This window comes from Globicephala melas, chromosome 19 (genome assembly GCF_963455315.2).
Source record: "Globicephala melas chromosome 19, mGloMel1.2, whole genome shotgun sequence".
Lineage (NCBI taxonomy): Eukaryota > Metazoa > Chordata > Mammalia > Artiodactyla > Delphinidae > Globicephala > Globicephala melas.
In genome coordinates this window covers 8773158-8797754 of record NC_083332.1, presented here as the reverse complement: position 1 = coordinate 8797754, position 24597 = coordinate 8773158, and the positions used below count along the sequence as shown (strand labels likewise).

At 49.2% G+C, this 24597-nt stretch overlaps 1 protein-coding gene across 1 annotated transcript; it reads right to left on the bottom strand.

Moving 5' to 3' along the window:
* Positions 1–9191: 9191 nt before the first annotated feature.
* Positions 9192–18635, bottom strand: AP2S1 (adaptor related protein complex 2 subunit sigma 1). Its single transcript, XM_030873821.2, has 5 exons — positions 18494–18635; positions 15918–16067; positions 10106–10219; positions 9780–9839; positions 9192–9569 (listed from the first exon to the last, which is right to left on the bottom strand). Exons 1-5 carry the CDS (start codon positions 18494–18496, stop codon positions 9468–9470), a joined length of 429 nt encoding a protein of 142 aa, XP_030729681.1. The 5' UTR covers positions 18497–18635; the 3' UTR covers positions 9192–9467.
* Positions 18636–24597: the final 5962 nt, after the last annotated feature.

Here is a 24597-nt window from a genome sequence, read left to right as displayed (position 1 = left end):
GAAGAATGGATAAAGAAGATGTGGTGCATATATACAATGGAATATTACTCAGCCATATAAAAAGGAACGAAATTGAATTATTTGTAATGAGGTGGATGGACCTACAGTCTGTCATACAGAGTGAAGTAAGTCAGCAAGAGAAAAACAAATACCGTATGCTAACACATATATATGGAATCTAAAAAAACAGTACTGATGAACCTAGTGGCAGGGCAGGAATAAAGACACAGATGTAGAAAACAGACTTGAGGACATGTCGGGGGGTGGGAGGGGAAGGTGGGACAAAATGAGAGAGTGGCATGGACATATATACACTACCAAATGTAAAATCGATAGCTAGTGGGAAGCAGCCGCATAGCACAGAGAGATCAGCTCAGTGCTTTGTGACGACCTAGAGGGGTGGAATAGGGAGGGTGGGAGGGAGGCTCAAGAGGAAGGGGATATGGGGATATATGTATACATAGAGCTGATTCACTTTGTTGTACAGCAGAAACTAACCAACATTGCAAAGCCATTATACTCCAATAAAGATATCAAAAAAAAAATAAATAAAGAGGATGTTGTCAGACAAAGGCAGGATTGCATCACAGGGAAGGAAAGGCAAGGCTGACCCAACCTCGACAAGACTCAGGCAGGTGTCAGGCATGGAGCCAGTCTTTCACCTAACATTTTCCCTCTGGGCTGAGCCGGCCTCTCCCTTCCCCAGGCCAGAAAGAAATAATCTCTCCCATCTCCACCTTGAATTCACTCTCAGCCGTGTTACTGAGGCTCCCACACTCTTCTGCCAGGCCCTCCTTCACTCAGGTCACTGATAACTACTACTGATGGGCCACATCTCAGCTATTTTGAGTGTGTGGCTTGAGGTAGAGATCCAATCTCCCACCCCATGTGCATAACCTGCCCCCTTTCCCCATCTGCCAGGACTTCTGAAGCTGTTTTCCCTTCCCTCTTTTGCACGTTTTCCCATTCTGCTCTTTGTCTTTTTCTTATTGATTTGTAGGAGTTCTTTATATATTGTGGATATGAATCCCTCTGTCAGTTACATGTGTTGTAAATATCTTCTCACAACTTGTGGCTCATCTTTTCATTTTGTTTTTGGGATCTTTTGATGCCCAGAGGTTTTACTTTTAATGCAGTCTTTTATTTTAGTACAAATATTATTTGTACTAAATATTCCTTTTGTACTATTTTAGTACAAAAAGTTAGTACTTTTTGTATCCTAAGAAATCGTTCTCTACCACACACACTGCTAAAGGAATAACAAAGTTCTTTACCTACTCCTTTGGAATCATCTCCAAGGTGAAGAAATTGTGTGATCAATATACCATCGTTTGCATTAAAAGAGTGGGGAGGGGCTTCCCTGGTGGCGCAGTGGTTGAGAGCCCACCTGCCAATGCAGGGGACACGGGTTTGTGCCCCGGTCCAGGAAGATCCCACATGCCACGGAGCGGCTAGGCCTGTGAGCCATGGCCACTGAGCCTGCATGTCCCGAGCCTGGACTCCTTAGTTGTGGCATGCAAACTCTTAGTTGTGGCATGCATGTGGGATCTAGTTCCCTGACCCGATATCAAACTGCGGGCCCTCTGCATCGGGAGCATGGAGTCTTAACCACTGCGCCACCAGGGAAATCTCTCTCACAGGATATTGAATATAGTTCCCTGAGCTACACAGTAGGACCCTGTTGCCCCTCCATCTCATTGTAATAGTTTGCATCCACTAACCGCAAACTCCCAATCCTTCCCTCCCCCACCCCCGCCCCCTTGGCAACTACAAGTCTGTTCTCTATGTCTGTGAGTCAGCTTTTGCTTTGTAGATATGTTCATTTGCGTCATATTTTAGATTCCACATATAAGCGATATCATATGATACTTGTCTTTCCCTGTCTGACTTACTTCGCTTAGTGTGATAATCTCTAGGTCCATCCATGTTGCCGCAAATGGCATTATTTCATTCTTTGTAATGGCTGGGTAGTATTCCATTCCACCACATAAAATTCACCTTTTTTTTTAACTGGGGATCGAAGCCGGGCCCCTGCAGTGAAAGTGCTGAGTCCTAACCATTGGACCACCAGGAAATTCCCCAAATTCACATTTTTTTAAAAAAAATTTGATTGATTGATTGATTGATTTTTGGCTGCGTTGGGTCTTCATTGCTGTGCGCAGGCTTTCTCTAGTTGCAGAGAGCAGGGGCTACACCTCGTTGCGGTCCATGGGCTTCTTATTGCTGCGGCTTCTCTTGTTGCGGAGCATGGGCTCTAGGCACGTGGGCTTCAGTAGTTGCAGCACATGGGCTCAGTAGTTGTGGCTCACGGCTCTAGAGCACAGGCTCAGTACTTGTGGCGCACGGGCTTAGTTGCTCCATGGCGTGTGGGATCTTCCCGAACCAGGGATCGAACCCATGTCCCCTGCATTGGCAGGCGGATTCTTAACCACTGCGCCGCCAGGGAAGTCCCCCAAGTTCACCTTTTTAAAGTGAGTGATTCAGTCGTTTTTCATATAGTTACTAGATTGTGCAACCATCATCAGTATCCAGCTCCAGAACATTTTCATCGCCCGAAAAAGGAAACCCTGTGTGTGTTAAACAGTGACTCCCCATTCCTCCCCCAACAACCCAGCCCCTGACAACCACTAATGCACTTTCTGTATCTAAGGAGTTGCCTATTCTAAATATTTTCTATACTACATGGAATCATACATTCTGTGGCCTCTTGTGTCTGGCTTCTGTCACTTGACATAATATTTTTAAGGTTCATCCATGTCGTAGAATGCATCAGAACTTCATTCCTTCCCTTTTTCTTTCTTTCTTTCTTTTGTTCTTTTTTCTAACGTGCTGGCGTGTGGGATCTTAGTTCCTGGACCAGGGATTGAACCAGTGCCCCCTGCAGTGGAAGCGCAGAGTCCTAACCACTGGACTGCCAGGTAATTCCCAGAACTTCATTCTTTTCAATGGCTGGATAATACTCTCTTGTACGGATATACCAGATTTTGCTTATCCATTCATCAGTTGATCAACATTTGGGCTTCAGAAGCATTTTTGTCAGATGATGGGGTTATAAGGTGCATATACTAAAATTCACCCTTTTTAGTGGACACTTCCATTAGCTTTGACAGGGCAGAAGGTCAGATAACCACCCTCACAATGGAGATATGGAAGAATTCCATCACCCCTCAAAAGTTCCCTCATGCTCTGCTTTGACTGAGCGCCCAGCTCACTCCCAGCCCCTGGAAACCCCTGATCTGTCCTCAGTCACTTGGCTTTATTTTTTTTTTTTTTGGCCTCGCCACACATCTTGCAGTATCTTAGTTCCCTGACTGGGGATTGAACCCCGGCCCTTGGCAGTGAAAGTGCAGAGTCCTAACCACTGGACCGCCAGGGAATTCCCAGTCACTTCGCTTTTATAACAATGTCGTATGATGGAATTACACAGCATGTAGCCTTCCAGGTTTGGCTTTTCTCCCTCAGCATAAATATTTGAGATTTGAGATTCATCCACGTTGTTGAATGTACCAGCTGCCTTCCTTACCCATGCTGAGGAATAGCCCATCGCCTGGATGGACCGCAGTTTGTTTATCCATTTAGTTGTTGAAGGACATTTGGATTGTTTCCGATTTGGCGTGCTTATTATGAATAAAGCCACTGTAAACAGTAACACGCTGGGGTTTGGGGGTTTGTTTTTCTGTTTGCAACTGCAAGGTAAATTTTATTTATTTATTTTACTCATGTATTCATTCATTATTGTGATTAAGCATTATTAAGCTATAACTCACACACCATTCAATAAGCCCATTTAAAGCATACAATTCAAAAACACAGGCGCAGTGGATGAGAATCCACCTGCCAATGCAGGGGACACGGGTTCGAGCCCTGGTCCTGGAAGATCCACATGCCGCGGAGCAACTAAGCCTTGTGCGCCACAACTACTGAGCCTGCACTCTAGAGCCCGCGAGCCACAACTACTGAAGCCCGCATGCCACAACTACTGAGTCCGCGCGCGCCACAGCTACTGAAGCCCGCGGGCCTAGAGCCCGTGCTCCACAACAAGAGAAGCAACCGCAATGAGAATCCCGCACACCGCAACGAAGAGTAGCCCCCGCTCGCCGCAACTAGAGAAAGCCCGCGCGCAGCAACGAAGACCCAACACAGCCAAAAAAATAAATAAAATTAAATCTTTAAAAACAAAAAATAGAAAAGACAAAAAAGAAGCGTACAATTCAATGATTTTTCGTATGTTCATGGAGTTGTGCAACTATCACCACAACCAATTTTAGAACATTTTCATCACCTCGAAAAGAAGCCCTGTACCCTCTGGCTATCAACCTCCAAAGCCCATTCTCCGCGACCCTTCCCAATCATTACTTTACTTTCTGTCAACAGGGATTTGCCTCTTCTGGAAATTTCATATAAATAGAATCATACAAAACGCGGTCTTTTATGACTGGCTTCTGTCAGTCAGCATACGTTTTCAGAGTTCATCCATGTTCTAGTACATATCAATGCTTCTTTCTTTTTATGGCTGAAAAAGAATTGATTGTGTGGACATAGAATATCTTATTTATCCTTTCATCAGTTGATGGGTCTCTGCGTTGTCTCCCCCTTTTGGCTACTGTGAATAACGCTGCTATGAGCATTCATGGACAAGTTTTTGCGTGCACATAGGTCTTCATTTAACTTAGGTTCATATAGAAATTTTGCACATCAGTTTTTATTTCTCTTGGGTAAACAGATAGGAGAGGGATTGCTGAGTCATAAAGTAAGTGTAATGTTTAACTTTATAAGAACCTGCCAGACCATTCGAGAGAACCTGCCCCATTTTGTGTTCCCACCGGCAATGTACGAGAGTTCCGGTTGCCCTGGGTGCTTGCCTGCACTCGGTATTTTTTTTTTTTTTCCTGGCCGCACCAGGAGGCATGTGGGATCTTAGTTCCCCACCCAGGGATGGAACCCACGCCCCTTGCATTGGAAGCGCGCGGAGTCTTAAACGCTGGACGGCCAGGGAAATCCCATGCATTCGGTATTTTTAAATGAGCCATTCTCATAGAGCTGCGGTGATCTCAACAGCGTTTAACGCGTGAATACACCCTTCTCCTGGGCACGCTTTTTTCCCTTGATTCTAGGAAGCTGCACTAGTTGGTTTTCCTTCTCATGGGCTGTTCCTTCTCTGTCTCGTTTTCTGATTTCTTCTCTTTTCCCTGATCTCATTCTGCAGATCTCTTCTGTCTTCACACCTGTTCCCTTGGTGATCTCAGCTGATCTCATGGCAGTAAATGACATCTGGTGCTTTCAAATGTCTATCTTCGCCCTGGATCTCTCTCCCGAACCCCAGACCCACACAATCACTGCCTCCGCAGCATCTCCCCTTGGAGGCCCAGGAGCTCAAACTTGACATATTCCCCCCACTGTCTTCTTGCTTCTGGAAAAGGTGATTCCAGTCTTCCAGACGCTCGGGTTGTAAAATTGTGAGCGATCCCTGACTTCTCTCCCACCCTACATCAAACCGTCAGCAAATCCTACTGATTCCACCTTTAAAATGCGTCCAGAATCCGATCACTTCTACGTCCATCGCCTTGCCCCCACCTTGTCCGAAGCCAGCGTCACCTCTCGCCTGGATCGTTGCGATCACCTCCTCACTGGCTCCTGGCTCCCACCCTTGGCTTCCTGTGTCAGATGTCAGACTATCGTCCCTCCTTGGCTCAAAACATTCCCGTGCCCCACATATTGTATGATTCCATTTCTATGAAATGTCCAGAATGGGCAAATCCACAGAGAGAGTAGATTGTGGATTAGTAGATTACCTAGGGCTGGGGAAAGGGGATGGAGGGATTGAGGGATGATAGCTAAGGGTACTGTTTTTTTGGGGGGGTGATGAAATGTTCTGAAGTGGATTGTGATGACAGTAAAAGAACTGTGAATATTCTTAAAAAAAAAAAAAAACTGAATTGGGGAATTCCCTGGCGGCCCAATGGTTAGGACTCGGCGCTTTCACTGCCGAGGGCCCAGGTTTGATCCCTGGTCGGGGAACTAAGATCCTGCAAGCTGCGTGGCAAAAAAAAAGAAAGACAGAAAGAAAAACCAACTGAATTGTACATTTTAAATGGGCGAATTACATACTATACAATGTATGGTATGTGAGTTATATCTCAATAAGGTCGTTACCACCCTCTCCCAAACCCTCCAAAAAAATGTCCTTCCGGATGGCTCTCATCTCACACAGAATAAACCCAATGTCCTCACCACAGCAGGTCTGACCTTGTGTATTCTGTCTTCCACCTCTAATCCTTCTATTTTATGAACACGTCGCCTCCACTGTCCCTTTTGCTCACTCTGTTCCGGCTATACTGGCCTCCTTGCATGTTCTGCCCCAGGGCCTTTGCACTCACTGTTTCTTCTGCCTACAATACTCTTTCCCTGAAATTTCCCATGGCTCCTTCCCTCACCTCCTTCAGTCTCAGCTCAAATGTCACCTCCTCCAGCCAGGCCCTCCTGACCATCCCTCTAGAATAGCAGTGCCATCTGCCAGGCTTCCTTCTGTCCTCTTTTTTTTTTTTTTTTTTTTTTTTTGCGGTACGCAGGCCTCTCACTGTTATGGCCTCTCCCGTTGCAGAGCACAGGCTCAGTGGCCATGGCTCACGGGCCCAGCCGCTCCGCGGCATGTGGGATCTTGCCGGACCGGGGCACGAACCCGTGTCCCCTGCATCGGCAGGCGGACTCTCAACCGCTGCGCCACCAGGGAAGCCCTGTCCTCATTGTTTGATTTGCCTCCCTTTGCCTCACTTTCTGGCATACCAGACATGGACGTGCTTCTTTATGCGTTGCCCCATCGCCCTCAGGGGCTGAGCTCTCTGAGGGCAGGGGATTTGCTCTGCTCACTGCTGTATCCCCTGGTGCTAAAACAGTGACTGGCTCATAGTAGGTGCCCGAGAAGCATTTGTTGAATGCACAAATAAGCAAACGCTCTCTGCATCCTTCCCTCTGTGAGCCTCAGGTCTGTGTGTCCAAAGGCCTCTTGGTCCTTTCCTGGGTGACCCCCAAGAGCTCACACTCACTCTAGTGGGTTGATGGTAGCCCCCAAAACACGTCCACATCCTGGAGCTTATGAGTGTGACTTTATTTGAAAAAAAATTACATCTTTGCAGATGTAATTAAGTTAAAGACCTTGAGATGAGACCGTCCTCGATTATCTGGGTGGGCCCTAAATCCAATGACAAGTGTCCCTATAAGAGATAGAAGAGTAGAAGATGCAGACATAGAGGAAAGACCATGTGAAGATGCAGGCAGAGATTGGAGAGATGCAGCCACAAGCCAAGGAATGTCAGGGGCCGTGAGAAGCTGGAAGAGATAAGGAAGCATCTTCCCCCAGAGCCTTCAGAGGGAACACGGCCCTGTTGACACCTGGATTTCAAATTTCTGGCCTCTAGAACTGAGACGGAATCAATTCGTCTTGTTCTAAGCCACCTAGTTTGTGGTCATTTGTTACAGCAGCCTTAGGAAGTTAACACACTCTCCACGTTCTAATAACCTTGGCATATTCCTCCAACCTGCTCTTTCCCCATCTCGGGAAGGACCTTACCTCCCACCCCGTCACCCAGCCGAAGATCCAGGCCTCAGCCTGGGTGCCCCCCTGACACCCTCACCCCTCCAGGGTGGTCAGTCTCAAAGTCCTGTTAGTTTAAGCCACCAAGTTTGAGATAACTTGTTACAGCAGCAACAAGAAACGACTACACTGTTGGAGTGATTGTATCTAGAAGGGAATTCACCTCCCCAAGCCTCTGTGTCCCACACGTAAAATGACAATGATTATAGTCAGTGCTCACCGTTCACATCTATAAACATCTTTTCTCTCACAGGGCTTTGCACACAGCAGGCCCGTGATGTCTGTGCAGTGGAGGCATGCTTACTGATGCAAGGTACTACCCTAAACTGTCCCGGGATTAACTCATTTACTCCTCAAGCACACACCATGAGATTAAAAACCATAGTCGACTCACTTTCCAGATGAAGAAACAGAGGCAAGAGAGGTTAAGTGACTTACCCCAAGGTTGCATAGTGTGTATGTAGCTGAGCTGAGACACAACCTACCCCCTGCAGTTGGGAGACTGACGCGAAGCTGTGTCACATTAATGCAAGTGGACGGGAGGTGCCCAGCATTCTCAGCTCTGCCAAGGATGCCAGTCATGGCTGCAGCCAGCGGCCATCACTCTGCTCTCGGTGGACACGGGGGGGAAGGGGCACAGCCCCTCCAGAGAACACTAGAAACACATGCGGGGATGTCCCTGGTGGTCTAGTGGTTAGGACTCGGCGCTTTCACTGACATGGTGCTGGGTTCATTTCCTGGTTGGGGAACTAAGATCCCAGAAGCCACACGGTGCAGCCAGAAAGAAAAGAAAAGAAAAAAAAAGAAATATGCAGGAGTGTTTCCTGTCGTCACAAGTGCTGAGGGCCACTTGGTACTGGCACTTGGCAGATGGAGGTGGACAGTCTTACACAGTGAAGAATCTTCCTACCCCAAGTGCCAGTAGTGCCACTGCTGAGAACCACTGAACACTGGGCCCAGCGCCTGCACCTCCGGCCTAGTGGTTAAGAACAAGGATTCTGGAGCTGCCTGCCTGGGCTCAAAAGCAATCTGGTTCATCTGCAGACTCGCCACCTGACCTTGAACGAGTCTTGTAACCTTCTCTGAGCTCAGTGATCTCCTCTGGAAAATGGGGCTACTAACAGTCCCTTACTCATCATCTTGCGAGGATTAAGTAAGGCACTACATGTCAAGGCTTAGAACGGCGCCTGAGAGACATCGGTGTTGGCCCGGAACATCATTATTTTAGTAGCAAGCGCTCAGTGTCGAGATCCGTCACCGCTTCCAGTCCCAGCAGCCCTCTGTGGGCAGAAACGGGTGGGAAAGCATCTGCACTCCCCCTCCCCCAACCTCAGCACGAGCAGTTCGTTGGGGTTGTTTTTTGTGTGTGTTTTTCTCTTCTTGACTGCCCTGCATGGCTTGTGGGATCATAGTTCCCCAACCAGGGATTGAACCCAGGACCCCTGCCGTGAAAGCTCAGAGTCCTAACCACTGGAACACCAGGGAATTCTCACGAGGAGTGTTTGTTGACTGACTGCCTGATGCACTGATGGCAGGGCGTCCGGAGTTGCCCCTGGTTCCCAGGGAAGATAGGCAAGGGCTCAAAAGACACGAGGCCAGGCAGGGACCACAGGTTTACTGGGGGCTCCACGCACGCACTCATGGCATCACACGACAACGGCATGGTTACTCGGTACACGCAAAGTGGCCTCTGCCCACAGCTGGGGCCCAGAGGCCGTGGGGGGCGGCCCCTTCCCTTGTGGCCCAGACCCGGCTGGGTGTCTTCCTCCGGGGCAGCTGAGGGACGGGGCTGCTGGGGTGGACCCCGGGCCTGGAAAGGGGAAGGGAGCAGGCTCGACCGGGGGCAGGACCGGGGGCGGGAGGGGCCGGCCCGCCCTCACTCCAGGGACTGCAGCATCAGAAGCTGTTTAAGCACCTTCGTCTGGCTGGTCTCTCGGATTTCGCCGGCCAGGAACATCTCGTCCACGACCGTGTAAACCTGAGTGAAGGGAGGGTGAGGGGAGACCCTGGTGTGAGAGGTGGGGAGACCCCCAGGATGCTGGTCTAAACCTTGGGGGCTGGGGGCTCTGATGCCCGAGGGCCAGGAAACAGACCCCCGCAGAGGCACCGGGGCGGCTGCGGGGGTCCAGCCCACCCCCCTTCCCCCTCCTCCGGCCCCCTCCTCATCTCATCTTCACCAGGAGCCCACCTTGTAGAAGTTGAACACCAGGTCCAGTTCACAGACATTGTGGAAATATTCATTTAAGACCTGGGAGAGGAAGACAGGTGGTGAGAGATGGGCAGGGAGAGAGAGACACACACACAGAGACAGGAACAGAGGGCATCAGAATGAGACGGCAAAAAAAAAAGGCAGAGAGAAGCTGAGGAAAGGGGAGAGACAGAGACCAGAGGAAACATCGAGGAGGGCAGAAAAAGACAGTGGCCCTCCGCCCACCGCCTCTGAGGGGAGGGCAAGGAGGGCCCGTGCATCCCAACAGAGGGGATGCGAGGGACAGCGCCCGCCCGCCTGCGCACCTCCACAAAGTTGTGGATGGCCTCCAGGTAGGCCAGGTTGTTGTCGTTGACATCCACACAGATGCAGAAGTAGAGGCCGGCGTAGCGTCGGTAAATGATCTTGAAGTTCCGGAACTGCGGAGCAGAGAGGCAGATAGTCAGTGACAGGGTGTGCCCAGGACCCAGTGTGCTAGGCAGGGTGGAGCCAACATATTCAGTCCTGCGTTCCACGTGTGGTCCCTGAGGCCCTGTTCTGTGTCTGGTCTTGTGCTGGGGACACAGTGGTCCTGGCCCTCCCTGCCTAGGGCTCACTGTCCAGTGGAGACAGACTCATCCTCAGTCATCCCCTGAGTGGGCAGGGCTAGACTGTGAGAGCCCCAAGGGGGCAGGCAGCTGACCCAGGATGGGGGTCCGGGAGGGCTTCCTGGAGGAGGGGGCATCTGGACTGAGATCTGGAGGATGAGTAGGAGTGAACGGGCAGGAGTGCTTTAGGCAGAGGGAACAGACTATGCAAAAGCCCAGAGTCCAGAGAGAGACGCAGGGGTGTTCCACGGTGTCCATTCCCCTTTCTGTGGCTCCCTGTTGCCTCTGGAGAGAGTCAAACTCCTCAGCCTGGAACTAATCTACTCAATCATTCCACAAACACTGCCTGAGTACTTACTGTGTGGCAGGCTTTGTGCTGGGCAGTGCACACTCACCACCTGTAACCAAGACAATCTCAGCCTTGCCCTTAACTGAACCGTAATATAAATACAAATACTACTACCTTATCACATACACACAATCCACGAATAAATATGCATGAACCAGGGACGCAGACTCTAATTTTATACGCATGTGTAAGTAGATAAAGTGATATAGACACATAGAGATATGAATACTGGCTTGAAAAGTTCCATGTCTTTGGCCAAAATCTGAAAAAGCCAGCCTGGCGTGTGTGCGTGTGTCGCCACCTGGTGGCGACTGCAAAAGCCAACACAAGTCCCTGATTTTTTTTCTTTTTTTTAAATAAATTTATTTTTATTTATATATATTTTTTTCACTGCGTTGGGTCTCCGTTGCTGCGCGCAGGCTTTCTCTAGTTGCGGCGAGCGGGGGCTGCTCTTTGTTGCAGTGCGTGGGCTTCTCATTATGCTTGGCTTCTCTTGTTGCGGAGCATGGGCTCTAGGTGCGTGGGCTTCAGTAGTTGCAGCAAATAGGCTCAGTAGTTGCAGCTCGCAGGCTCTAGAGGACAGGCTCAGTAGTTGTGGCACACGGGCTTAGTTGCTCCATGGCATGTGGGATCTTCCTGGACGAGGGCTCAAACCCTTGTCCCCTGCATTGGCAGGTGGATTCCTAACCACTGCACCACCAGGGAAGTCCTCAAGTCCCTGATTTTTATTTATTTTTTTCCTACTGTATCCTTTTGTTAATTCCTATACTTTGAGTATGTTCTCTTAACTGTTTTTGGCCATGCTGCTCAGCTTGTGGGATCTTAGTTCCCTGACCAGGGATTGAACCTGCACCCTTGGCAGTGAAAGCGCAGAGTCCTAACCACTGGACCGCCAGAGAATTCCCAGTATGTTTTCTAATATTATTACAGTAGTTCCTGCACATAATCCATGGATTAGTAAGACTATATCAAGAATAAACCTACCTAAGGAGGTAAAAGACCTGTAGTCAGAAAACTATAAGACACTGATGAAAGAAATCAAAGATGACACAAACAGATGGAGAGATATACCATGTTCCTGGACTAGAAGAATCAATACTGTGAAAATGACTGTACTACCCAAAGCAATCTACAGATTCAATGCAATCCCTAACAAATTACCAATGGCATTTTTCACAGAACTAGAACAAAAAAATCTTAACATTTGTATGGAGACACAAAAGAAACCGAATAGCCAAAGCAATCTTAAGGAAAAAAAAACAGAGCTGGAGGAATCAGACTCCCTGACTTCAGACTATACTACAAAGCTACAATAATAAAGACAGTATGGTACTGGCACTAAAACAAAAATATAGATCAATGGAACAGTGTAGAAAGCCCACACATGCGCCACAACTACTGAGCCTGCGCTCTAGAGCCCGTAAGCCACAACTACTGAGCCCGCGTGCCTCAACTACTGAAGTCCACGCACCTAGAGCCCATGCTCTGCAACAAGAGAAGCCACCACAATGAGAAGACTGTGCACCGCAATGAAGAGTAGCCCCCACTCGCCACAACTAGAGAAAGCCCACGTGCAGCAACAAAGACCCAATGCAGCCAAAAAAAAAAAAAAAAGACACGTGCACCTCAATGTTCAGTGCAGCACTATTTACAATAGCCAGGTCATGGAAGCAACCTAAATTCCCATTGACAACAGACGAATGGATAAAGACGTGGTACACATATACAAAGGAATATTACTCAGCCATAAAAAGGAACGATATTGAGTCATTTGTAGAGACGTGGATGGACCTAGAGACTGTTGTACAGAGTGAAGTAAGTCAGAAAGAGAAAAACAAATATTGTATATTAACGCATATATGTGGAATCTAGAAAAATGGTACAGAGGAACCGGTTTGCAAGGCAGAAATAGAGACATAGACATAGAGAACAAACATATGGACACCAAGGGGGGAAAGGGGGTGGTGGTGGGATGAATTGGGAGATTGGGATTGACATATATACACTAATAGGTATAAAATAGATAACTAATGAGAACCTGCTGTATAGCACAGGGGACTCCACTTCGCTAAACAGTAGAAACTAAAACAACTATACCCCAATTTAAAAAATAGTAATAAAAAAAATTAAAGAAAAAAGAATACATCAGGGTGCTAACTCTTTTTTTTCTTTTTGCGGTACACAGGCCTCTCACCGCTGTGGCCTCTCCTGCTGTGGAACACAGGCTCCAGACGCGCAGGCTCAGCGGCCATGGCTCACGGGCCCAGCCGCTCCGCGGCATGCGGGATCCTCCCGGACCGGGGTATGAACCTGCGTCCCCTGCATCGGCAGGCGGACTCCCAGCCACTGCGCCACCAGGGAAGCCCTCTACTTTTTTTTTAAACTGATACAGATACATGATCAAATGTTTGAAGGCCCCTGCTCTGGAGTTGAGGGTTCAAGACAGGAAGCCAAGGGGGCAGGAAAACTTGATCTGGAGAAGTTACCAACTGACTGTCATAGCTGGTGTGGCCCTGGCAGGATCTGACGCTGAGCATCACTCTTCCTTTCTTGAAATTCGCCCTTTCCTGCTATCATCCTCCTGGCTCTTTCCTGTCACCACTGTGTCACCAGCATTGCCCTGCACAGGGCTACATGCTGGAGTGGGCCTGGATTGGGAGCAACCTAAGATGGTCAGGCCCCCTTGTGACAGTTTCACCTGACCCGCCAGCCTTTCTGGCTACTCCTGTCTATTCGGGCCTCCCTGCCCCTCTGGGTCCCTCAGTTGCTGCCGTTTCTAGCACTCAGTGTGGGACCCACCCTGCGCCGGCAGCAGGATGCCCCGGGAGAGCGGGCATCCCTTGACGTCCCCGCTCCTCTCCCCTCATCCCCTCCTGGACATCTCAGCTGGGATGAGAACAGACACCTCAGGGCTGATCTTCACCTCAACCTGCTCTTTCCTGAGTCGGCCCCATCCGAGAAAGTGACAGCGCCCCCTATTGGTGGCTCCATTTTTTCACACACCTCATCCAGTCTTTGGCCCTTCAGTTGGCTCTACCTTCAAAACGCTTCTCAGCACCCCTACTGCTTCCATGCCAGTGCCAGTCACCAGTACCTCTCACCTGGACCTCAGAGGTCACCTCCTGAGTGGTCCCCCTGCTTCTGCTCTTGTCCCCTAGAGAGGGATCCCTAAAGCCTAAGTCAACCCATGTTGCTCCTCAGCTCAAAACCCCTCCGTGGCTCCCGTCTCACTCAGAGCAACAGCCCAAGTCCTCACCATGGCCCACAACGCCCTGCGCCTTCTGCAATTATCTCATCTGCTCCCACCATCCTCCCTGGCTTACTCCACCTCAGATACACTGGCCTTCTTGCTATTCTAGGAATGCCCCCGTACATTCCTGCTGCCTCAGGGTCTTTGCACTTGCTGTTCCCTGGGCTTGAAACGTTCCTTTCTCAGATATCATCTCCTTCCACTCCTCAGTTTCTTCAGGTCTGGGCTCAAATGGCCCCGCTTCAATGAAGACCTCCTGACCAAACCATCTAAACCTGCATTCCAGCCCCTGCTGCACACACCCCAGCAATTCCACCCCCCACAGCTGCTTCTTTTTTCTCCCTGACGCCTATCACCACCCGATACACTGTATCTTTACTAACAGTCGCCCACCCACTAGAATGTCAGCTGTCAGCTCTCCAAGGGCAGGGACTGGGTCTGTTTTGTTCCCTGCTGTATCACCAGTGCCTAGAACAGTGCCCGGCACACAGCAGTCCCCTGATTAATATTTGTTGAATTCTACAGGACAATCAGCCTGGTCTCTTGAACAGGCTAATAATCTCGTGGGAATTAAAGCTGGAGGCATCTCAATAAAGAGACCAAAGAGACATGGAAACCAAAAGCCACGCCAAGATCCTTGACTGGCTTTGGACAATCAGTTTTGATGATTTGGGGGAAATTTAAGTATTGATTGGGTATTAGAGTAATAGTAGTAAGGAAGTATGATTCATTTTATCAGGCCTGATGGTACTTTGGTCATGGAAGGAAGTGTCTTTATTTTCTGAGATGTATCCTGAAATATTTAAGGATGAAACGTCATGGTCTCTGTAACTTATATATATTTTTTGGCTGCACCTCACGGTTTATGGGATCTTAGTTCCCCAACCAGGGATTGAACCCAGGCCCTTGGCAGTGAGAGTGAGAAATCCTAACCACTGGATTGCCAGGGAATTCCCCCGTGATCTCTGTAACTTAATGGAAAACACTACAGCAAGGGATGGTTCATTATACCATTCCCTACGCTGTGTGTTTGAGCATTTTAAGTTTTTAAAAGGCACCAGAAAAAAAAAAGTTGTTCGGCCGAAAAAGGTAAAACAAAAATGCAGGACTTCCCTGGTGGCGCAGTGGTTAAGAACCTGCCTGCCAATGCAGGGGACATGGGTTCGAGCCCTGGTCCAGGAAGACCCCACATGCTGTGGAGCAACTAAGCCCGTGCGCCACAGCTACTGAGCCTGCGCTCTAGATCCCGCGAGCCACAGCTACTGAAGCCCACGTGCCTAGAGCCCGTGCTCTGCAACAAGAGAAGCCATCGCAATGAGAAGCCCGCGCACCGCAACGAAGAGCAGCCCCTGCTCGCCGCACTAGAGAATGCCCGCACAGCAACGAAGACCCAACGCAGCCAAAATTAGATAAATAAATAAATTTATAAAAATAAAAACAAAAGCAAACTCTTAATACTATGAAATCTGGGTAGTTTGCAATCGACTTCTCTCCTGTTGTACTAACCTGTACGCCGGAAAAATTTCACACTAAAAAGTACCCCCCAGGGCTTCCGTGGTGGCGCAGTGGTTGAGAGTCCGCCTGCCGATGCAGGGGACATGGGTTCGTGCCCTGGACTGGGAAGATCCCACATGCCGCGGAGCGGCTGGGCCCGTGAGCCACGGCCGCTGAGTCTGCGCGTCCAGAGCCTGTGCTCCGCGATGGGAGAGGCCACAGCAGTGAGAGACCCGCGTACCGTAAAAAAAAAAAAATACCCCCCAAAGGAAGGAAGACCGCAAGCATGTTGAATAAATGAATGTGGTAAGTAAGGAGGGTGTGAGGGGTTATTGCCATTACAGGTTGGGCAGGAGGCTGGGAAGGAGGGGTCAAAAGGTAGCAAGGGAGTGGGGGGTGCATTTTGGCCGGGGGTGGGGGGGGTAGTTTTCCGTCACCTCCACAAAGTTGGTGTGTTTGGCATCTCGGACAGTGACCACAGCGTGCACCTCCTCGATCAGCTTCTGCTTCTCATCGTCATCAAACTGCATGTACCACTTGGCCAGGCGCGTCTTGCCTGCCCGGTTCTGGATGAGGATGAAGCGGATCTGGGGGCAGCAGGAGGAGGAGGGAGGGAGAGGGGTGGGGAGGGAGGGAGAGGGGTGGGGAGGGCGGGCCAGTGCTGGGCGGCCCTGCCCAACAGCCCCACCCATCCCCACAGGGGAGACAGGGCCCACGTGTCCCTGCGGCCTGTCTTCCAAGGGTCTCAGCCACGCCCCAGAGCCCAGCCAGGCTGGCCTGGCCACACGCTCCTGCCCCAGGTCCCTCCAACACCCCCGTGATTTCTCTGGCCAACTCTGCAGTCATTTCTAGGGCACTAAGTCCCAGGCTCCACCAACTCTCGTCTCCCTGACCTTGGACAAAAGATCCGCCCCTCTAAGCCTCAGTTCCCCACCCCGGCAAAACAAGTTTCCATAGAAGACCCACTTTGTCAGGGTGTTCTGAAGGTTAAATAAGTTTATAAATTTAGTCTAGTAGCTGGCACTAGCAGGTTCGCTCGGTGTCGGCTACGACCATCATCGGTGATGGCTAGGAAATGTGTTTTTATGATTCTGAAAAGCCAGCTCAACTCTCATAGGGTTACTATGAACACTGAACAAGTTGATCCCGGAAGTGCTTTGTATAGTGCCTATTACATACGGAGTGCTCAATAAAATTAGCTATTATGACTGAGGCATTTGACCAAGTGGCTAAGAACACAGACTCCAGAGCCCGAATGAATCCTGGCACTGCTGGCTGTGTGTCTGCAGGCAAGTTACTTAACCTCTCCGGACCTCAGTTTCTCCGTCTGTATAATGGATATAACGAGAGTACCTCCCTCAGGAGACTGTTGCATGAGTTATTAAATATAAGAGGTATAAAAAAAATATATATAAGAGGTATAATACAGTGACTAGTACATACTAAGTGTTATACAAATATTAGTTGTTAGTAATATTATAGTTCATCGGCATTTGACTTTGAGAAAACCATGGCCCAAGTTCACGTAGCTAGGAAGCCTGCCTTTGGGCTCAGTTCTGTTTGAGATGGGCATGCTTATGCCCGTTTTATAGATGAAGAAACTGAGGCTCAGAGAAAGGAAGGCTCACAGCCAGAAAGCAGAGCTGGGAGTCCAAAGGCTTTCCTCTGAGCCCCCTTACCCTCACCTGTGGGAGCCTCCACCCACTGGCAAGAGTCTGCTCTCTTTCCTAAGCCTCACTCTCCACACACTCCATCCCTCCTCCCCCAACCAATCAGGCTGCACAGAAAAAGGATATTACACTCTCCTTCCAAGAACCCCTTCTGCTGAACCAGGGAAAACCACTTCCTAGGGCAGGGGTCCTGGCAGGCAGGGAAAGGGCGTGGGGTGGGAGTTGGGGGGACCCACGCCACACAGCCACAGCCTGGGAGCAGAGCCAGAGATAGATGGGGTATCTAGGGAGGAGAGACATAGAAGCCAGTCTACACAGCTGAGGGAGAGCTCTGCCTCTTACTCCTAAGTTCCCTCACACACCTCTTCCTGTTTCTCTTCCCAATTAGAATCTCTCCACCTCAGGGAATCCACAATGAGAAGTCCCTTCCCTCCTGTATCCTCGCCCCTCTGATGTCCCCTCTTGATGCTCCCCAACCTTCTCTGTCTCCAAGCCCCCTACCCAGGAGCTGTTCCCTTTTGACTCCTGCTTTCTCCGTTTCAGTGCCCTCTGTCAGGTCGCCCCATCCCGATCCCCGGGGAGCGGTGACAAATCCAATGCCCAATCCTTGTTCCCAAAGCCCCATCCCCACCTCTCGCACTTCCATGCCTACTCCCTATTCTCCAAGACCCCTCCTCTTGCAAAGACCTACTCCATTGCTCCCCACTTGTTTCTAGCATTCATTCCCTACGCCAAGGCTTCTCCCTTTTATTGCACACTTTTCCTGACATTAAAGCCCCATTCCCTACAGTTGTCTACTTCCCGTCTCCAGGGTCCAGTCTCTTCCCCTCGAGATACCTCTCTCATCAGCAGTATCCGGCCCAGTTCCAACACCCCCTCCACCTGCAATGTCAGCTTCCTGCCTCTAGAGACCCCCTCTCTCCTATCACAATGTCTCCCATTCTTCAACTCTCCTGCCACGCTCCCAGAGTCCTCCTCTTAGGATGTCCCCTCCCCACCTCCAATTCCTTCTGCCCATCTCTGAGATCCTCCCTGATCTCTTGCCTCCCTGTTTCAAAACCCTCCAGCCACCTCCAGTGTCTCCCTCCCGCACAGCCCTCTCCGCTTGCCACCTGGTCTCCAAAGCTCCCTGGCCTCGAGAGCCCCGGTACACTCCAGCGCTCAGAGCCACCTCCCGGTTCTCCCCTTCCCCGGCCTTCGATCGGCCCCAATCCCGAGAGCCCGCGCCCGGCCCAGACCATCGCACCGCAGCAGGGGCGGCTTGTCAGTATCCTACCGAGTCTGCAGTACCTGCACGTGGACCCACCCTTCCCCCGTCCCCAGCGTGGGCGCGCCCCCGTTACCATGGCGACCCCCGTCCGGACCCCAGCGGCCCAGGTCCCGCGGCTTCTGGGCGGCTCCGGCTCTGGCAGCTGCTGGGGGACCGAAGGCTAGAGCGGACTTCCGGGAGACGAACTCGCCCGCCCTCTAGCGCACAGCCCGCTGGGAATTGTAGTCCGAAAAAAATGGGTTCGCTTGTCTGGGAGGCAAGCCTGGGAAAAGAGCCGGTCTCGCTTCCCAGCATGCTGCGCGACTGTCCGTTTCCTACCGCACGGTTCGGACTCCAAATGCATGCTGGGAGCCGTGGGCGAATTGTAGTCCTCCGAGGACTACAATTCCCGATATGCTTGACGGCCAGCGAGGCGAGCGCTGCATCCTGGGAAATGTAGTTCCTCCAGCCTCCCTCCACCTCCCCGCGAAGGCGAAAAGGACAAGCTGGGAATAGTTGTTTTAAATAAGAAACTGCGTTGGGGGAGCTAGAAATGTAACTGTCTTTCCGTGTTCACCCAGTACTTTGTTTAAAATGTGTTGAGTGTTTTCTGTGGGAGACAGTCAGTGGTTTCAGACCATGAATTTGGAAGTCAGAACTGTGTGCAAATCCTGCCATCGCATTTCCTAGTACTTTGGGCCAGCAATTTCACCCTTAACTCAATTTCTTCATCTGTAAAAGAGGGGTGATCAAGGGGTAACCTCAGTAGGGTTGTTGTAAAGCTTCGGTAAGTTTCCAAAGTACTTAGCACAGTGCTCAACACATGGTAAGTGCTCAATAAATATTAAAATCATGAATGTTCACTGTTAACATACATCAGGTAATAGGCGTCTTCTTACTTCCTATCCAGAGGTACACCTGCCTTCTTTCAGTTACCCAAACAGGCCAAGTGCTTTCCCACCTCAGTGCCTTTCCTTTGCGCTGTTCCCTGGAAATCCTTCCCCCATTTATTTGCTGGCTGACCTCTTCCTCTAGCTTAAACAGCACCTCCACAGTACTATATAGAGGACCCAACATACAAAAGTCCCCCTCTCCGACCCCTCAAATTCTCTAGGTCAGCAGTTAGTTTGATTTTTTTAAGCCTTTTTACGACTGTTAATGATTTATTTGGGGTGTGTGGGTCTGTTGTCTGGATCTCCCCTTAGGTCCCTGTTGAGAGCAGGGACCCTGTCTATTAACTGTATCTACATCACCTAGAACACGGTGGCACATAGTAAGCACTCAGTAAAGGTATTGATACTGAGGGGAGACTTGCCCTAATAAAAACAAACCATATCGTAGAACAATGTAAATTAAAAGTGTAGTATTGGCAGAAGAACCAACACATAGCTATTGAATAATTGCAGGGGCAAAAAGAGGTCAGAGATCATTTCCGTCTCTTGCACTGCTTTATCTCCAACAGCGTTGCAATGCAGGTAAGCAATGCGCCCAGGGTGAAAAATTTAAAAAGGCACTCACTCGGGACTTTCCTGGCCGTCCAGTGGTTAAGACTCCATGCTTCCAATGCAGGGGGTGTGGGTTCGATCCCTGGTCAGGGAACTAAGATCCCATATGCCGCAGGGCGCAGCCAAAATTTAAAAAAAGTTAAAAAGGCACTCACTTTAGGTGTTGACCCAGCCCTTGCAGGAGCCTGAAAGTGAGCACCTGGCTTGCCTCCCCTTGGTCCCAGCCCTGATCTCCAGTGCCCAGCTCAGTGCCTGGCACAAGTCTGGTGTTTGTTTGATAAACATCTGCTGAATGAATGAATTAATAGGTATCAAGAAAACAGACACGTGTAATGCTAAGTAAAAGAAGTCTTACACGAATGAATAGTTACTATGCGATTTGTTTGAATGACCATGAAGACTAAAATTGGTAAAACTAATCTATGATGTGAAAACAGGAACAGTGATTGTCTCTGTGGGCAGGGGGCTAGGAGGTAAGGATTATGTTGGATTTGGCTTAGTAATATTCTATACTTTGAAAGAGGTTTTAGTTACATGGATGTAGATATACATCAAAAATCAACAAATGATACACAAGATTTGTGCATTTCACCTTACGTAAAATTTACCTGAACAAAAATAGTCAGTAAATATTGAGCTCTATTTGATGATATGCATATTGGTTTGTTTTTTTGTCTTTTAGGTTTTTTTTTTGTTTTTGGCCGCGCCGTGCAGCATGCGGGATCTTAGTTCCCCGACCAGGGATCAAACCCGAGCCCCCTGCAGTGGAAGCGCGGATTCTTAACCACTGGACCACCAGGGGAGTACCTGAAATTAACTTTAAAATATAACAGAAAAGTAAGTTAGATTAGTGGATTGATTAAAGGATAGAGAGGTGAAAAGAAAAGAAACAAAATTATAGAATCTAGATGCTGAGTATATGGGCATTCACTGTGTAAAACTTTCCAACTTTATGTTTGGAAATTGCCATAATAAAATAAAGAAAAAAAGAAAAGAAAACAGACACTGTCCCCACCCTGACGTCATTCATGGTCTAGCAGGGGAAATAGACTTAAATGATATATGCAAATAAATAACAAATTACTGAGCAAATAACAATAAATATTTCTTATCTCACACAGCTTCTATGGATCGGGAATTTGGGAGCAGCTTACCTGGGTGATTCTGGTTTGGTGTCTCTCATGAGGTTGCAGTCAAGATGTCAGCTTGGGGACTTCTCTGGTGGTGCAGTGGTTAAGACTCCATGCTCCCAATGCAGGGGGCCCGGGTTCGACCCCTGGTCAGAGAACTAGATCCCACACGCATGCTGCAACTAAGAGTTCACATGCCACAACTAAGGAGCCCACCTCCCGCAACTAAAACCCTGCGCAACCAAATAAATAATTTTTTTTTTTTTAAAGATGTCAGCTGGGAATGCAGTCATTTGAAGGCTCAGTCGACTGGACCTGAAGGATCTCCCTCCCAGGGGCTCACTCATGGCGTTGGCTGATTAACGCTGGCTGTTGGCAGGAGGTCTCAGTTCCTCGCAGGTGGCCCCCTCCACAAGGACACATGAGCTGTTTTCCCCCAGAGTGAATGATCCAAGAAAGGGCAAGGCCAGAAGCTGCAATATGTTTTATGACCTGGCCTCAAAGTCACACCCTGTTATTTCCACATTATCTTATTGGTACCCGGAACTGCCCTATCCAAGGTAGGAGGGGATCTGAATACCAGGTGAGAATCAGCGGGGTCCATCTTGGAGACCTGGCTACCACAATTGCTTAAAGCAGAGACACCTAGCCTAGCTGAGGAGTTAGGGACAGAGCTAGGCAGAGTGTCCAAGCAGGGAAGATACCTTGTTTCTGCTGTCAAGTATCTCATGGCCTGGGTGGTTTGGAGTCTGAGTCTGTCTATATCTATGGAATATAGATATAGACAGAAAGGACTAGTCCCAGCACTTCTTCTTTACTACAGAACGTGGAAAGACCCTTTCCTTTGAGGTGTCATTTCAACATGCTTGTCATAGGAAAAAATTGGAAAGAGACAAAATATGCATTGATAGGGGAAAAAGCAGCTAGTTCATATGCAGTCACATAACAAAATGTGTGCATTCAGGCAACTATATAGAGAAGTCTGGAAGAAAACACGTTTCTCGAAAGGCGAGGGGATGGGGTTGGGTTGTCCAAGGAGACTGCAACTTATCTGGTGTATTTTAAAATTTTGTAAGCACAAGAAATTCATGTATTATTGGTAATAGAATAATGAAAAGAATACATAACACAATTGAAAGTGGGCAAAAGATTTGAACAGCATTTCACAAAAGATGCTATTCAGATGGCTCATGTATATATGAAACGATACTCAACCTCATTAATCAATGGGATAAGACAAATTAAGACCACAACTGGATACCACTACACAGCCATTAGCATGGCCAAAGTTAAAAAGATGGACAATATCAAGTGTTTGGGAAAACGTGGAGCAGCTGAAATTCTTCTACATGTCTCTGGGGATGTGAATAGGTGCATCCGCTTTGGGAAACTGGTTGAAGTACACAGGCACACCCTGTGACCAGCAATTTCACTCTCATGTACATACCTAGCAGGAATGAGTACAAATATTTACCAAAAGACATGTTCTAGACTGTTCATAGCAGCGCTGTTCATTATAACTAAAAGTGGAAACTCCCCAGATGCTCACCAACAATAGAATGTAAAAATACATCGTGGATTCTTCACACAGTAGAATACTACACAGCACTGAGAATGAACAGTCTCCATTTACACAAAGTAACGTGGATAAATCCAACAAACTATGTTGATCAAAAGAGACCACTTAATTCCGTTTATGTAAAGAATTAAAACAGGCAAAACTAAAGCTAAAATAAGCATAGAAAGCAGGATGGGGGTCTTCTTGTAGGGGCAAGAGGAGTGACTGGAAGGGGACGGGGTTGGGGGGCTTCTCAGAGATTGGTCACATTCTGTTTTTTTATCTGGGTGCTGGTTACAAGGGCGTGTTCTCTTGGAATATTCATCGAGCTGTACACTTGTGATTTGTGCACTTCTCGGTGTGCATGTTTTATTTTATTTTATTAAATTATTTTTTTAATGGGCTCTCTCTCTCTCTCTCTCTCTCTCTCTCTCTCTCTCTGTCTCTCTCTTTTTTTGGCCGTGCCACGCAGCATGAGGGAACTTAGTTCCCCCTTCAGGGATCAAACCCGTGCCCCCTGCAGTGGAAGCGCGGAGTCCGAACCTCTGGACCACCAGGGAATTCCCTCCATTTTTAAAGTTTATAAAAATTGGGAGGTTCATCATCCATCCTTCCATCAGACATTTAGCGTGTGCCCACTACGTGTCAAACACTGGCCAGGCGCTGGGATTTTGCACTGAGCCTAGGCATCCCCGCCTCCCATTCCTTCCTCGTGATTGGCTGCTCTTCCGGCCAATGGCGGAAGAGTTCACCTCTCTTTGCCATAACAGCCGCAGCATCAGCTAGCTGCAGCTTCCTCAGTTCGGTTTGTAGGCGGCGCTGTGAGCTCACCAACTCCTTGGTCAAGCTGAGACCTGGTCCCCACCCTCTGATTCTTTCTGACTCTGAGGAATGGAGAGAGAATATGCCCCAGCACCTCCACCCTCTTTGCAGAACTCTTTTGTGGATTTTTCTGCCTGTGCATCTCCCCGATGCGGATCCAGATCCCCAGGTCCCGCCTCACACCTACTCCAGCTCCACGGTTGGTGTGACCTCCAGTCCCAGCTATTTGGGCCTCTAGGTCCACGCTTGGGAAATCTTGACAGTGGCCTAGGCCGGCAGTCGGCACCTCTCTCTGTCAGCTAATTGTTTACTCGCTTGTCTATTTATCCTGGAGTGGAGGTTAGCCGAGTGCGCGGAGGCGGCTGCCCCCAGAGAAGCCTGCTTCCTGTGGTTGGCTTGCTCAACTAACACCCGCCCTCTTGTGCACTGGAAAGAAATGCAGAGCTGGGAAGGCCCTCCTTGTTGGTTCCCTTCGTTCATCCAGGGAAACACTGCCTGAGCCCCTGCCTTGTGCCTGGACCTGTGCTAGGAACATCAACGTTGATAGGGACACCCCCAACCTGTCCTCATGGGGCTCACAGTCCAGTGGGATAGAGAGACCTATCAGTATAGGGGAACAACCCAGGGGTGGTCAGGGCTTGGCTGGAGGACCCGAAGGTGCTGTGGAAGCCTAGAGGGAGACTGGCAGGGCCTCAGGGAGGGCCTCCCGGAAGAGGGGACATCTGAGCTAGTATCTGAAAGAGGGAAAGAAGTTAGTCATTAAACAAGGACTGTGTCTTGGCTACCATGCCTGCAGTGCCAGCCATCATCCCCTTTGTTTAGAATTAGATTCATTCATTTATTCATTAGCAATTATTTATTGTGGGCCATTTTCCAGACTGAGGAACTAGCCAGAATTCCTGCCTTCAAAGGGCTCACACATAAAGTGGTGATAACAGGGACTTCCCTGGTGGCGCAGTGGTTAAGAATCCGCCTGTCAATGCAAGGGACACGGGTTTGAGCCCTGGTCCGGGAAGATCCCATGTGCCGTGGAGCAACTAAGCCCATGTGCCACAACTACTGAGTCTGCGAGCCACAACTACTGAGCCCGCATGCCACAACTAGTGAAGCCTGTGCGCCTAGAGCCCGTGCTCCACAATAAGAGAAGCCACCGCAATGAGAAGCCCACGCACCGCAATGAAGA